This window comes from Pollicipes pollicipes, unplaced genomic scaffold (genome assembly GCF_011947565.3).
Source record: "Pollicipes pollicipes isolate AB1234 unplaced genomic scaffold, Ppol_2.1 Scaffold_4002;HRSCAF=4701_pilon_pilon_pilon, whole genome shotgun sequence".
Classification (NCBI taxonomy): domain Eukaryota; kingdom Metazoa; phylum Arthropoda; class Thecostraca; order Pollicipedomorpha; family Pollicipedidae; genus Pollicipes; species Pollicipes pollicipes.
The window spans coordinates 43,731,989-43,746,848 of NW_023596420.1; the positions used below are offsets into that span (position 1 = coordinate 43,731,989).

At 50.2% G+C, this 14,860-nt stretch overlaps 1 protein-coding gene across 1 annotated transcript; it reads left to right on the forward strand.

Moving 5' to 3' along the window:
- Positions 1 to 2,367: 2,367 nt before the first annotated feature.
- Positions 2,368 to 7,014, forward strand: LOC119094004 (spore coat protein SP60). The gene is made up of 7 exons (XM_037217057.1): positions 2,368 to 2,395; positions 2,928 to 3,024; positions 3,470 to 3,535; positions 4,319 to 4,399; positions 5,333 to 5,407; positions 6,069 to 6,230; positions 6,803 to 7,014. The coding sequence occupies exons 2-7, from the start codon at positions 2,946 to 2,948 to the stop codon at positions 6,889 to 6,891; spliced, it is 552 nt and encodes a 183-aa protein (XP_037072952.1). The 5' UTR covers positions 2,368 to 2,395; positions 2,928 to 2,945; the 3' UTR covers positions 6,892 to 7,014.
- The last annotated feature ends 7,846 nt before the right edge of the window (positions 7,015 to 14,860 follow it).

The window sequence follows — 14,860 nt, forward strand, 5'->3', positions numbered from 1 at the left end:
CAGCCTCGTCATGGACCGGCGGCAAACGCATGGGCACGAAGTTCATTTTTTTTGTCATTTTACGTTGACCGTCGCCCAAAGCGCTGCATTGGTAGGTCGCTGGCCCAAAACCTCTGGTCGTGGGCTAGTTTTACGTTCAGTTTTCGTTCCGAGTCTCGTTCTCAGCGCTGATCTGTTTCAGGCAAACCGTCCCGGCGTGAGGCAGCCACACTCATAACAGCTCGACAGCTCAACAACAAATAACAACAGCTTGACTGCCTCAACTTTTGTGGGCCGAAAAGGGCGAGTCGGGCTGGGTGGGGGCTGGGGGGGGGGGAGTCCGACTGGGGCAGACTGATATCGCGCCGGTTTGAAGAGCCACCGCTGCTCGCTGGGTCACAGTCCTCCGATTTGTGGATCAGCTTAAGCGTTCACTTTGGCCAGCCGTTGCCGGCTAGTAAAACCAGCGATGTCAAGGTGACGCCACGCTCTACCTGTGATCGCTCCAAAAAGTGGGAACAGCCCATGCTTCAAAAGTTTACAACTCCACGGAGCCGTGCATTGCGATTCTCCAAAGCTTGATGTGGACCGACCACTTGCGCAGAGCTCCACGATTGTCAGTTGGTGGGCGGCGCCGCGCCGGTCCGTGGCAGTTTGGTGCGTGTGGCACCTGGTGCGTGCGGAGTTTGGTGCTGGTGAAGCCTGGTGCGTGTGGAGTACGCACGACGTGTGACCGTCTTCTACAGACTAATGCTGCTTTGGCCCTGAAAGCAACAGCGGTTGTGTGGGAAAAGATAGGAGCTGTCTTCGCGGGCTGCCCGAAAATATACGGGTGTCTCGGAGACTGAAATGATAGTGCGGAGGCATTTCTGAAGTTGGGAGTTGGTCTCCTTCTTGAAATTGAGAGGCCTTTCTTTGGGCAATGTCCGAGATACGCGTGTCCCCCGAAATCGGAGTTGCTGCCGTTTAGGTCAGGAACTAACGGATAGTACACAGAGGAGCTGTACATGCGGTAGAAAAGCGTCCTTAAGCGACACAGTTTTTGCTTTGGGAGTACCAGGCATGTTAGAATGGCTTCGGCACTTCTCCTTTAACCTTGCTGGTTGAAATACAAATACTGGTATTCTCTTTCAACCTGCCCGCATAGGTACAAGTACAATTTCATTTACGTATGCAGTACAAAGAACATATTCGTCGTGTACTCTAGTCGAATGCTCATTGACATGATGCGTTGCAAAAGCCAGAACTGGTACAACTCAGCGTCCAGTCTTTCCTAAGCGTGTCTTCGTCAACTGGCGTGAACCCCTTCCGTGTCATCCAGCCACAGAGCGAAGAAAGTAGGGAACACAACTGTTTGCCCTTGTATGTCTCTGCAGAGTAGGGTGTGGCATCTTGGGATGTGTCACCTTCATCTGCGCATCCTGACCCCGAAAAAGGTGGAACTTTTTACACTACAGCATAACTCTGCTCTACTGTGACTGACTCTCCCTTTCCAGTCCACATTTCACTGGTGTAAGACAAGGGGTGCCACTCTACATGGGCACGGGACGAGCTATATCGGGGTACATGGCGTTGTATAGCGATTGGGCAGTTTGAGCTCAGCAGCGACCATGTACCGGGGCCATGGGACGCCGCCCTGTAAGGCTTCTGAGAGTCCCGCTTTTGGCGTCCTGCAACAGAGGCGCCTGAATCCGATGAAAGGACGCCCTGGTATCAAAGCGCTTAGGTGGCAGGCTCTGGGGCCTGCCTGAGGCACGCCACCAAAAACACGCACAAATGCGAAGGGAGCTATCGCGAATGCTGGTAGCTGATCCGAATTTCGATGTTGCCCGACCTGGCCGTCCTGCCTTTCGACCTCTAAGTTCTGTGCCCTCTAACGAAAATGAGTCCATGTACGGTTCGGTGCAAGCCAGCGGTGGGCTCTGTTTTTTTCCGGGTTAACATTTTTTCTTGTGAATCCAATGGCAAGACCGATTGTCATGTCACCAACCGTCGAAACTGAGTGATCTCCTCTTGTCCCGCTCTGCAACATGGACAAACATTGCGTGGTCATCGTCTGACTTTGAATATGAGCGCACCACAAGTCACCTGTTGTGGATTGGAACAGCTCGCAGCGTGTTCTCCAGATGCGCATAATCTGACCGATGCCCGTGTCTTTCGCCATGTAACTTAACCTTCCAGTGACACTGCTTCACCGCCGCTACGCCTGAGCGGCGCTGTGGGTTTCCTCGGAAGGCGGGCGCCGCTGCGCGCCGGTGCGGCCGCCCAGAGTGCCGCCCAGAGTCGTCCGGCCGGGTTGAGCCCCCCCCCCCCTGGTGGAGCACGTGCCCGCCGGCCTGCCACCCGAGAAAGGTATATAAAGCCAGGCGGCTCACGGGCGTACCAACTCTCCCGTGACAACTCCCGCTCAGCACCGGTTAGTAGATCGCGCGGCAGATAGCGCGGCACTCTTCGCTCGGCGCCGCGGAGCGCCAGGAACTGAGTGCTCTAGATATGTTAACAACTCGGTTGTAAGCGTGTTGTCAGCTCGTCAAGGTCGGTTCGGTACATCGAGCTCACTTTCATGGACAGGGTGAAAAAACTTGGTTTGGAGCGTTTCGTTTGAAGATGATAATTTTGTGCTCAGATGAATAGTTCACAGCTTGCCTCTTCACCCGCTGTCTGTTTTTACGTGGGTGAGGCCTGCATGGAGGAGACCCTCGAAAAAAACTTGTCCTTTCCCAATTACGAACGCATACAAACTCAAGGTTTATGTCCCGAGCGCCGTTCTCGGCCTGATCCCGCTTCGTCCCGGGCGAGACCCTTCACCGTGGCGCTCTGTGCGGCCTGAGGCAATGCTCGCATGGCGCCCTGTGACAGCGTTTCTGTGGTGCTTTGTGGCAGCGTTTCGGTGACGCTCTACGACAGCGTTTCCGTGGCGCTTTGTGACACCGTTCCCATCTTCCCAGCGACATACAGCACCAATAATGCGCGTCGTTATCCTCTGCCTTCTGGTGGCCTACGCCGCCGCCCAGAACTCTTACCAGCCAGCGCCCACACCCAAAAGTGAGTGTACTGTTTTGTTCCCTTCGGGGACGGCTGCCTACTGCAGAGCGCTCTTCCCTACGAATTGCATCCAGATGTAGTGCGCGTGGCCGGTGCTGACCTCCGTGATAACCAAGTGGCCCGAGTATGGCGCTGACTGATGTGGGCCACCTGTCGATAGCAGAAGGTTTCAAAGTTGCTTGAATTGTGCTTTCGAGACATCGTGCTAAAAAATATCAGCGCGCTTCCATGGGCAGAGGACGTCTAAAGAGGCTGACGAAAAAGTCTTTAGGAACGTACCAAATACAACCCGAGTTCATCCCGAGCCGAGACAAAACATCTGAACGCCGCATATGCGCACTGCTTTCAGTGTGTTCGGGAAACTCGCCTTGTTAACATTTCCTTTCAGTTATCTCAAGGGTAAAAGGACTCTGCCGATGCCTAACGTTCTCCTTCATTGTTGCAGCTTGCTCGAAGACCTGCCCTGAAAACAGCGAGTGCGAAATCCAGTCGTGCGAGGTGTGCGTGCCAAGTAAGCAGACCCCACCCCTGGCACACCCCTCCAGAGTCCGGCCCAAGCAAACATACCCCACCCCTGGCCAAGCTCTCTAGATTCCCTGCCTTTTAAGCAGACCCACCCCTGACAGACCTCTCTAGAGTCCGGGCCGAGTGAGCAGACCCCATCCCCAGCATACCTCTTTTAAGTACGTGCCAAGTAAGCGGACCTCACCCCTGGCAGACGTCTCCAGATCCGCCTCGTTCATGGCTTGAGGCCTCGTATTGAACATTTCCCCGTCCATCCGAAGGCAAACACAATCCGCGTCATCGACACATGTATGGGTGTTTCTATGTGCCGGGAGCGTCCGTGGAACCTGGGAACAGGTCATCAGGAACGATACCATTTAGATAAGGTTACATGGTTAATTTCGGACTTTCAGTCAATGCCCATCAGAGCCTCGTTACATATGTCTACCGTGAAGAGCAGTGCAAGGCACTGAGGCTAACTATGGGTGTTATTCTAGCCCGCGTTGACTCCAAAGTTGACCTGCTAGCTATACAGATAAGGTGTCCTCTAAATGTTAGCATTTCGGTTTGACGACTTAGGCAAGCATTATCATAACGGCCCGAGTTTGACGAGGTGATCAGTACAGCCCATATCGCCATAAGCATTCACGCTGCAAAGTTAATAATTTTCAGAATACAGGTGTGACTGAAATGCATTCAATCGTTTGGAATGCACTCCTATCTATTCTTCAATCTTCTAAGACATCGCCTCTATGAAGAATATCTTGACATGCCTGAATAACCTTTTCAGAGGTTCCTACCTGCAAAACACACAAGTGCAAGGAGAACGAGAAGTGTGAAGATCGCCCCACCGGCCCCGTGTGTGTGCCACGTGAGTGCTGCCTTTTTACGCCGCGACGTTCACATCTGCGATGGTGGCAAAGCCCTTCCCCGTACTGTTTCTGGATGAAGGGCTTTAAACGAAATTGGTGTGAGGAAAGGCATTTGCGGCGTGATGTACGGGGTGGTATGGATGCATGGAGGAATGGCTTCGTGGAAGGAGATCCGATAAACGACAGTTGCAGTGCAGTGTACGAAGTAGTAGCATGTCGTGGTGTAACCGTGTCCAAGGAAAAAAGCAACAGTCGGAATTTAAGTAGCATGGCACTTAACGCAGTAAGTTTATGTGTTTCTTAGGATATAAGTATCCTCCCTTTAATATGATTTACATTTCCCTTTTCGGCTTGTGCAAGGCCTACAGGAAAATTGTTTTGGGCCTTCGATGAAGGAGAGGCTAGATATTTGCAAGGCAGTCTGCGAAGTGGTATGAAGACCTGAAAAATAAACACAAAAAGGAAAGATTCTTAGGAAATTGAAGTAAAACGGCATTTCTTGAATCACGTTTGTGTTACCCATAAGTAGGCAGCAGCACATCCTCCAGTGTGGCTCACTTTTCTCAGCCTACTCCAGGGCATTTCACTACATTTGGTGTATGAATGCTCAGTCAAAACCGCTAGCATCAAACTCCTTAAGAGCAGTCTTATTCCACGTTAAGGAATGAATAAATAGCGAGAAATGGATAAGAAGAATAGACTACGAACACTACGTTTTTCATCACTCACGAATGTCGAACACGGCCAACAAGACTGCTCGCATTTGCAGATGCACTGACCAACTTACATCATCGAGTTCCCTTCTCCCGCTGACCGAGATCGTCCCAGTGTCTCGTTACAACGCCGCATGTGTATCACAATGGTATGTGTGTGACGTTTGTGTGAGAGGGGAGGGGCATGCGTGTCTAAGATCTCTTACCCTTTGATCATAGGTACCTGCGCCGACATCAAGTGCGCCGCCGGCGAGCTCTGCAATGATCTGCCCGATGGCCCCGACTGCGTGCCAGGTGAGAGATCCCGGCCTGCCGGCAGGTCACCTCTGGTGGGTCGGTGACCTCGGCCACCCCGGGCGGTGACCTCGGCCACTCAGGGCAGTGACCTCTCATCATCGGAGGCGTCTGCCGATCGGCGAGGTCTTCCAATGCTCCGCGAAGTGGAGCTGCAGTGCCCTCGCCGTCGATGCTTGATGGCTCGGCACGGGCCTGTCTCGGCAGGGTGGATTCCAAATGAAGAATGGCAACTGTCTGGGACTTTTATCTGTCTTCACTTCACAGCAGCGGCTTGGTGAAGCGGCCAGCCGTGGTAACTCGCCACTGTCGCCCGTCTCGCCATTGCCCAGGTGTTCGGTGCGGACCATGCTCCAAAGACGCTGTACATTTATTTTTTGTGCTTTGTATGATAGATTTGCTGCGCTAACGCAGCTTGTTCCGATTAGACATGGGACCAAATAAGAACAGGCCACCCAAATTTGGTGTGGAAAATGGCCACTCAGGACAAATGACCTCTGTAACGCTGTCACCGATGTTTCCTAGGCAGTCTGTACCTGCTGTTTTTACTCGGTTCAGCACATCACCCAGTGCCTGAAGTTTGAACGGAATCTGGTCCGATTCAGCGTTGGGATCGGCGAGGTAGGCCAGTGACCTAAACACTTGCTGACCGATGCCGCAGATGTGCCGTCGTGCAAAGACTTCTTCTGTCGCCGCGGCACCAACTGCTACATCCGTGATGGCTCCCCCGTCTGCCTGCCCAACACGTGCGAGGTGCGCGTGTGCGCGCGGGGCCTGAGCTGCATCGACACACCGAGTGGCGCCCTTTGCCGCAAGGGCCAGTGTAAGTTCAGAGCGGTGGCGCCGCTGCCAGGCACCAGGCCAGTTTGGCGGCGGGGGTGGTGTTTCACACTTCAGTGGTTCAGGCCGAGTGAGTGCGGACATTGAGACTTCTTTCCCCGTCCATCACGGACACAGACAGTTTAGGAGCGGCTCAAGTGATGTAGATGGCGTTACTAGGCTTGTGGGGCTGCTTTGCATCAAGATGACGATGCTAACCACAGATGGCGCTGCCAGCCACAAAGGACGTCGACCCTTGCTAGACCGTTTTTTTGTCCCACTGGCTTATCTAGTTTATTAAGTGGAGCATGATCTGAGGGTCCCTTAACCCAACCAATTCGGCACAGCGGATGTGGAACTATTAAACTGTCAGATGTCTTACTAGTTATGTCTTATCGAGTCGGATGTCTTACGAGTCGGATAGTTCAGAACAAAGCGCGAGCGATGCATCAACGTACCGGAAACCAGACAGCGCCTCTCGTTCAGCCATCATGGCCTCTCATAGTGAGTGCATTGCCACCATGGAATGGAAGCATCGACTCAAACTACAGCGCTGACATGCCCACTTGCCCACAGCAAAACTTGGCTGCGAACGCAGATACTGTCCGGCCAACACGAAGTGTGTCGACACGGAGCCTATGGGCCCCCACTGCGCCAAGATCTAAGTCGCCACCGCAACCACCATCCGCCGTGGGCCGCGCTCGCCGCTGCGCCATTTTTGCCGCGTGTTTGGGTGGCTGTCACGCCTGCCAGCCGCAAACGTGCAGAAATACAGATCACGCCACTTCCGTCCTCGTTTTTAAGCGGGTGTTGATGAGGTCTGGTTACAATGATGTGATACTTGGTGCTGGTGGGGTCGCGCCACGAGCCTTTGTACCGTTAGATCTGCAACCATCGGTGTTTTCCGTCAAGTTGAAAGATTGGGAAAGTTTCGAATTTTCCCATGAAACCCATCAAGAAGTCAAAGACGCTGATGGAAACAAAGGTTGATGGAGGAATCTCTTTCTAAGCTACCTAAGTCGCTCAGTACATTAGCGAGGAACATTATTGACATAGATAATGCAGTAGTAATTGCCGCATTCCTCGAAGAAAAACCAGGAGAATGGAAATATAGTTAGGCTGATATTTCGGCAACACACTTTTGATCGAAACAATAGCAGCAGTGAATTCAAAGTTGCCTGCCGATGATTCCACTCGATTCTTTTTTTAAACAGCAAGCCACAGTTTTTACAGGGCACCATCATTCAAGAGATTAAAGTAGAAAAAACCAAGCACGCAAACACACGTGTTTGCATACACACATATGTTCGCATAATGTAATTCTTAGATAGGCACTGTATCGTGGTAATGGCTTGCAATCGTTCTTTGTTTAATCCCCTGAAAGCTAGTGCTCTGTAAAAACTGTGGCTTACTGTTTCAAACAACAACAAAAACATGAAGAATCGAGTGGGATCATCGGCAGGCAATTTTGAATTCACCTCTGCTATTGCTTTGAAAAAGGTATGCTGCCGAAGTATCAACTGATCTGCATCTCTATTCTCCTGGTTTTTCTACAAGGAATAAGGCTTTTACAGCTGTCTTATCTTTCCAAACTAAGTAAATGAACGAAGGGCTTCTGTTGGTTGAAAATGCAGGGACAGTGGCCTTCATTTGGGGTCCCATTCCGGATTTTCGTTGCAGACCAGAGGCTTGAAGCATCTTCAAGACGCACCGGAAGAACAAACTGAACTGACCTACTACTCTTGTCAGCAAAACGGGATCCAATAACTGATCTTCGCTCCCACAACTGACGGGACAGACCGACCGTGCACCGCAAGACCACGTGTTTGTCTCCCTCTTCAACGGTGCTCGGGGTGCCAAGCGAGTCTCCCGGGGCCGACGATGAGCTACGCCTGAGCCCCCTCCAGTTCGATTATAAATGGGCACATGGGCCAGTGAGCCCCTGACCAATGTTGGCCAGGCCAACACGGGCTTTTTGGTCGACATGGGCCCAGTGCATCTTCAGTTGGCACATGCCTGGGTTGGCGCGCGTATCCCGAGAGCTGGTGCGCGGTTGAAGTACACCAACTGTCGCATGCCCTGAATCGCACGCTGAAGATCTCCAAGTCATGCATATCCGTATGATCATTGCATCCGTATGATCATTCAAGCCATCCATCCGGCGATATGACAATCCCACAAACTCCGCACAAGAGACAAATTTCATACTTCAAATTTTCAGGCAGCGTTCGAATTTTCGAAAAAATGTCTGATAAGGTCGCAAAGTGTTTTGAAAAGTTCACCCCCTCTTTGCATTATAGTGCCCCAGTGCTATTATGGGCGCAAACATTAGCAGGAAAAAGTCGTATGCTGTGTTTGTACGCCAATACTTTCCACCGGTAAGATTCTTTTAAGAACCCACATATTCTCATGCAGATTTGTAACGTGAGTTAAGTGTTTGCTACGTGTTTATACGGAAATATTCATACACATATGTTGCTCAAAGATAGTGTTCCTTTCATTAGAATATGTACATAACAGGTCGCATGCGCGAATAAAGACCCTCAACTTTGGTGGCCAGCCTGGGATATATTGCCCGTTGAACTGTTTTTGAAAAAGTATAAACAAAAGGTTACACTAGGCCGATGCATGCTGGGGAGGGATAAACTGCCATGAAAATGCCATGTTTTGACCAGAGGATACGAAAAAGTGTGCCCTGAAAGTAGCCATCGGCCAAGCATGTGGCCAAGATGGTGGTTTATGGGCAACCCATGCGAGTCCCAGCCTACACTGCCTATGTGTTCATCCCATCCCTTGTGAAAGCGCAAAGTAAAACGCAAGTCCCGCACCATCGTAGTGAGGCTGGTCGTCCGCGGCCAGCTATAAATCACGAAGCCAGTTCCGAATGAACTTGACTTAAAGGAGATCTGCTCTCATTCAACAGAGCTCATATAGCCTGATCGAAATTAACGTAACTTTGCATGGAACAGATTGAAACCAGCCTTACAGGAAAAAGCCCGGCCCTTCATGACACCGACAGACATGCTGTGTGCAGGCAGTCACATGGCAGGCACTGCAGGGTGAAGCTGGTGCGCAAAACGGGCGTCGCGGCGTTGACTTGTGCCCACCTTGCGTCGCCATGTAGGCGCAGAATCAGCATAGGGGGGGGGGGGGGGGCTGTGGTATGATAGCTGTATCGTGCGTGCGGCGCGTCTTAGGGTATAGTGAGAGGAACGGAGATGTTTAGCAAAGCTGGAGCAGCATCTACTTTTCACAGTATGGAATCGTGAAACACGCGAGAAAAATCACAGACAGTTCACATTATCAGTGGTTAAAAGGGTCGGCCGTACTCACCTTTGTCCTCATATTTAAACAATACTCGATTGGCTGCTACTATGCTGCCTACATCTTGCTCCTATACCGAGCCATACGTACGTGCATGTTCTAAAGGCGCAGTGCCAACAATAGTTTCATCGGTCACATGCGATGGTGTCAAGAATGTTGCTGAGACGGCGGCTTGTGGGCAGTCCATGTGAGCCCCAGGCAAAGCCCAGATACCAGCTCACTTACAATCCATGTCGGTGTGTGCCCAGCTTTACCATACAAATACCTGGATTCCAGCCTTACCTGCTGCCCAAGGTTGTGCAATAATTTGTACAAGATAAGGCGAAACCCGAGGCGGAAACACAAAGCATGAACATGATGCGTCGATGTGACCAAGACATTGGCATGTAGGCAGCCGATCTGGGTCCAAGATAAGGTTCATGTACCAACCCATCTGGAGTCCGTGCTAACGTGGCCCTAGTTTGCCCATGTCAAAGCCGTGTGGATCCCAGCCTTACCAGCGGGACATACCTACCTTTTTGCACGGGACACAAAGAGCCCCAAAATATAAACACCGAACGCGAGAATTGTAGTGTTGTGTCCATGTGAACAAGACGATTACAGCCTTTCTAGGTTCCAGATAAAGCCTAGACACCAGCCCATCTGCAACCCATGTCAACGAGGGCCGAACTTGCCCATGCAAACCCATGTGCAGCACAGCCTTACGAGCTGTTTCTTCAAGTGAAATACTCCGCACAATATATGGCAGAACACGACATGAAAACGCAACTCATCAACATTATGTGCCTATGTCACCAAGACGGCGGCATGTGTGCAGCCCACATATGACATCTGGGTCCCACTGGTGGTATCTGGGTCCCACATAAAGCGGGATGCCACCCCCACCTGTAGATCATGTTGATGCGAACCCAAGTTGTCCACATGTGCCTTGATACATGACGTGTGGTAGCTTAAAATCGTTTAAATGTTTAAAGTAGTGTCTGAAGACGCTATGATGTGTGATGCGCCATGCCTGTTTAATTGAAATCGTTTGCATGTGTATTTGATTCGTGATGTGAGATGCTTGTTTACTCGAACTCATATGCATGTTTGAATGAAGCGTGATGCGTAATGGCTGTTTACTTGAATTCGTTTGCTTGCACGCGTTTTTTCGCACATTCTAATTCTTGGTTAGATATGCACTGTGCGCACTAATGGCTGGCAGTTGCTCTTTGTATAATGACCTGAATAGAGGTGCCCTGTAAATAATGTGACTCGCTGTCCCAAAAAAGCAAACATGTAAAACCGGATAGGATCAATGGCAGGCAGTTTTGAATTCACTTTTGCCGTTCTTGTTGATAAAGGTACGTTGTGGAAAAATTAGCTCATATATATATATATATATATATATATATATATATATATATACATTCCATTCGCCTCGTTCTCTCCGAGGAATAAGGCTTTTCGTACCACCTTATGCATTTCCTCTTCGTAAATTTTTTGTCGTGGTAAATTCCGATTGGGCAGTGCCAGGCACGAACATTTCTGGAGCATGTAGAAATATGGCATGATGTTTGCAGCTCATTTGGGACCCAGCTGGAGCTCAGTAGTGGCCGCCCACTTGTAGCCCATGTCGAAATTAACCAAGTTACCCTACGTTTAGCCCTTGTGGGCCCATTTGAACATGCTGGCTGGGTGGAAATCGTGCTCACAAGCGCCGGGTATGAACGACACGACGCATATGCTTGTTTTGACGTTGATCGCCACATGGTAATGGAAGGGCAGACTTGAAATAACTGGTATGGCGTCTTGGATGCCTGGGTGACCTGGAAATGTTCTGCACTTAGTAGTCTGCACATCCTTGCGGGAGTGCGGATCAGGAACTAGATCGGCTTAGGCCTTAAGATCACGGGGGACTTTGGAGAACACGGGGGACTTTAAAGGGAATGTTTTACACTTGAAAATGTTACAGCAAGCCTCAGATATGACGAAACAACTCGCCCAAAATATTCAGTATAAATTTTAAGTGAAAGAGACTGCTATAGACAGTACCATTCCTTGTTTAGTAAATATGCTTTTCAATACGCCATCGCACCCTGCATAACATTGGTTGAGAGCCAGTTGACGGCCATTATGTCTGAAAATCGTGCTCACGAACACCAAATATGAACACCTCGACGATCAAATTATGGATGTGGTCTTGGTCACCACACGACTTATGAAATTGCAGGATTTGAACGGCGTTATTATGATGTCTTAAATGACGTTTGTTGGACAGCATATAAGGAAAAAACATGCAACTATGTACAAAAAAAAGTCGTGTAAAAACGACGTTCTTAGGAAAACCCTGGTTATCACCATCATTATTTATTCAAGGTCCTGTCGTGCAACATGTAATGAAAGAACATACAACTATGTACATATATATTCATGACACGCATTCAATATACGTGATCGCCTCAGCAGCACACACATAAAGTGTGTCAGTCTTCTGGTTTCTGGGTTGGTTTTCGTCAAGAGCGTTCTGATCGACTCACTCGCACTGCACTGGGCCGAGTTAGAGAAAGGAGGCAGGATTTCTGGAGGGTTTCTGTGCTGCTTCGTATTAATGCCTGGAGCCGTCTATAGCCTGTATCTAAAACTAACTTCATAGTTTTCCATCGTTCACGTGATGCACGCGTCTTGCCTATACCATTTGCATCTGGGAAATAATTACTCTGCAATCTGGAGCAAACAGCCAGAAATTCAACCCTGGGTCATCTGTCAAATGGTCTGTGTTACACGAGAGAGGTCAGTGTTCGCGCAACGAACCGTGCGTAGCAAAGCTGGTAGTTATTTCTGATTTTGGGCGGTGCGATCATTGGGTCGGCCGAATGTCTGGTACAGAAGCGACCGCGGGTATGGTACAATAGAGGTCAAATGCCCGGCACAGCAGGGGCTGCGTGTTTGGCTCAGCAGAGGCCGCGCGTCCACCACTTGTGTGGGCACACGTCTGGCACTGGAGCGGCCAAGTGTCCCAAGCACCGGGCTAGGGAACGCTGGGCTGGAGAGCGTCGGGCTTGATTGCTCCGGCTGGTAAGCGCCGGTCTGGAGAGCACCTGAGCTGGACTGCAGAGCGTCAAGCGCCAGGACAGCGCCAGGGCTGGACCGCAGAGCGTTGGCGCCGTGTTCGAGTCGCCTTAGTCTGAAAAGGCGTTTTCGTTCTTGCAATAGCCTTTCACGGCCCGTGCAAAGAAGACATGGCTCAGACGCTCAAAAAGTTCATGCGTCAAGTTGGACACGCAGCATAAGTCTGTTTCACACAGTAATAGAAAAATTAATTTTCAAGTCACGTGATCCATTTATGATGCTAAAAGAAGTGGTAGCTGAAACTTACTCATGCATTGCAACTGCTGAGCTGTCTCTGCGGGACAAGCTGGCCCTGGGGCGGGGAGCGCCGGAGACGAGGTGCGGAGCGCTGGTACCTGGCTCAGGGTCGTCCAGGTCTGAATGGATGGCATACATTGGGTAGGATGCTTCACAGACCGAACGACGGGAATCATGGATGACACCCTGAAAGGATGCAAGGGCACATGAATGACTGAGAAAATACCAGACAGCCTCAACTGAAATGAGATTTGGCCGACTATTATGTAACAGCGTGTTTGGAATCATATACGCCTTGGTGCAAAGACCCTGGTCTCTTGTCTTGCGACATAAATACGACACGGTGCTGAAAAGGCTGAGCTATCGCTACTTCAAACCTACCCATGCATTGCTACTGCCAGACTGTCCATGCGGCAAGTTGGGTTGGGAGCACTGGGGAGGGCTGGACTGGAGAGCGCCGGACTGGGGAGCGCCGTACTGGGGAGGGTCAGACTGGAGAGCGCCGGACTGGAGAGCGCCGGACTGGAGAGCGCCGGACTGGAGAGCGCCGAGCTGGAGAGCGTTGTACTGAGGAGGGTCGGACAGGAGAGGGTCGGACTGGAGAACACCGGGCTGGAGAGCACAAGGCTGGAGAGCGCCAAGCTGGAGAGCGGCGGGCTGGACTGGAGAGCGTCGGACTGGAGAGCGCCGGACTTGACTGCGAAGCACGGCGAAACGGCGAATCACGGCGGGAGTTACATCAGTGAGTCATTACCAAGCATCGTGTTTGGCTCGGTCATCATATAGGAAATTCTATAAGAACTACCCCGGCATTGATAGGAAAGAAGATGGTTTGAATTAATCTTGCCGAAGATTTGTTGAAATGCTATTAGATGCATGTACATAAGGCCTTATTTCCGACAGCTCAAGGCTCAAAATCTGACATCAGCTCTGAGGCTGATAGTAAAGATTTGTCTTGCCACCCACATTTTAAGAGGTTTAGCACCACCATTAGCTAGGTGTTCAATGAAATAACACGCGTAAGACAATATGACAGACACTGCAGGACTCTCAGATGGCACCAACTCTACAGCAACAGTTTGCTCTGTTTAAGATCATTGTTTTGCTCCTTGGGCAAGGCTCGATTGCATCCAAACTGATGTATATTTGCTATTCAATGTGTGATATATCATTCATTGATAGATATCAGATTGATATTCCCTACTGTGTGACACGCAGCAGGGTGGCTATGGATAGCACCTTGAAATTTACCAGTCTGATAGCAAACTGTCTGCGTATAAACACACAATATACGTGTTTGTGAGTGTGTGCCGATGCAGAGACATACTTTAAACTCACTGTCAGGTACCAGTGGTTCACAGTTCTTTCATAATCATCACTGTCAGCTCAGACGTTATTTCAGTGCAGCTGTGAAACCGTATGACCTAAAGCAACGTCTGGCCAGAAAATAGGTAAACATAAATGAAAGAAGATAATACGCACTAATACTCGGCAAACATGCTCCAATAAGTATGTAAAGATATCGTGCATAATAATATACTAAATCAGAAAGTAGCACACTTAACTTAACTAGCCGAACGGGGGTGAAGTTTTCTTTTTAGGTAGGGGGTGGCTTCAAACTCTGAGAGGATAGGGGGTCCAATCTGAGCAGAAGTTTGTCATAGGTGTATTTTGGAGGCAACTTCAGGCGTTTTTCCTTGCCGAGCCCCCCCCCCCCACCCGTGTTTCCTGCAAAGCTGCATGCTATAGCCCTACATATACCTACAAACATGACTCTTGAATTGCCTGATAGCCACACACCAGTACAACAACCAGACGTTTATGCAGATGGGTGCATAACTGTAGCATTCCTGTGCCAGTTAAACCAGCGGCCTGCCACCCCAAAAGCCGATGTTTATCTCAGCAGCGTAAAGCCATCCCCCCCCCCCGATGAAATTTTCTCGTACGTCGGCTTCAGGGTCC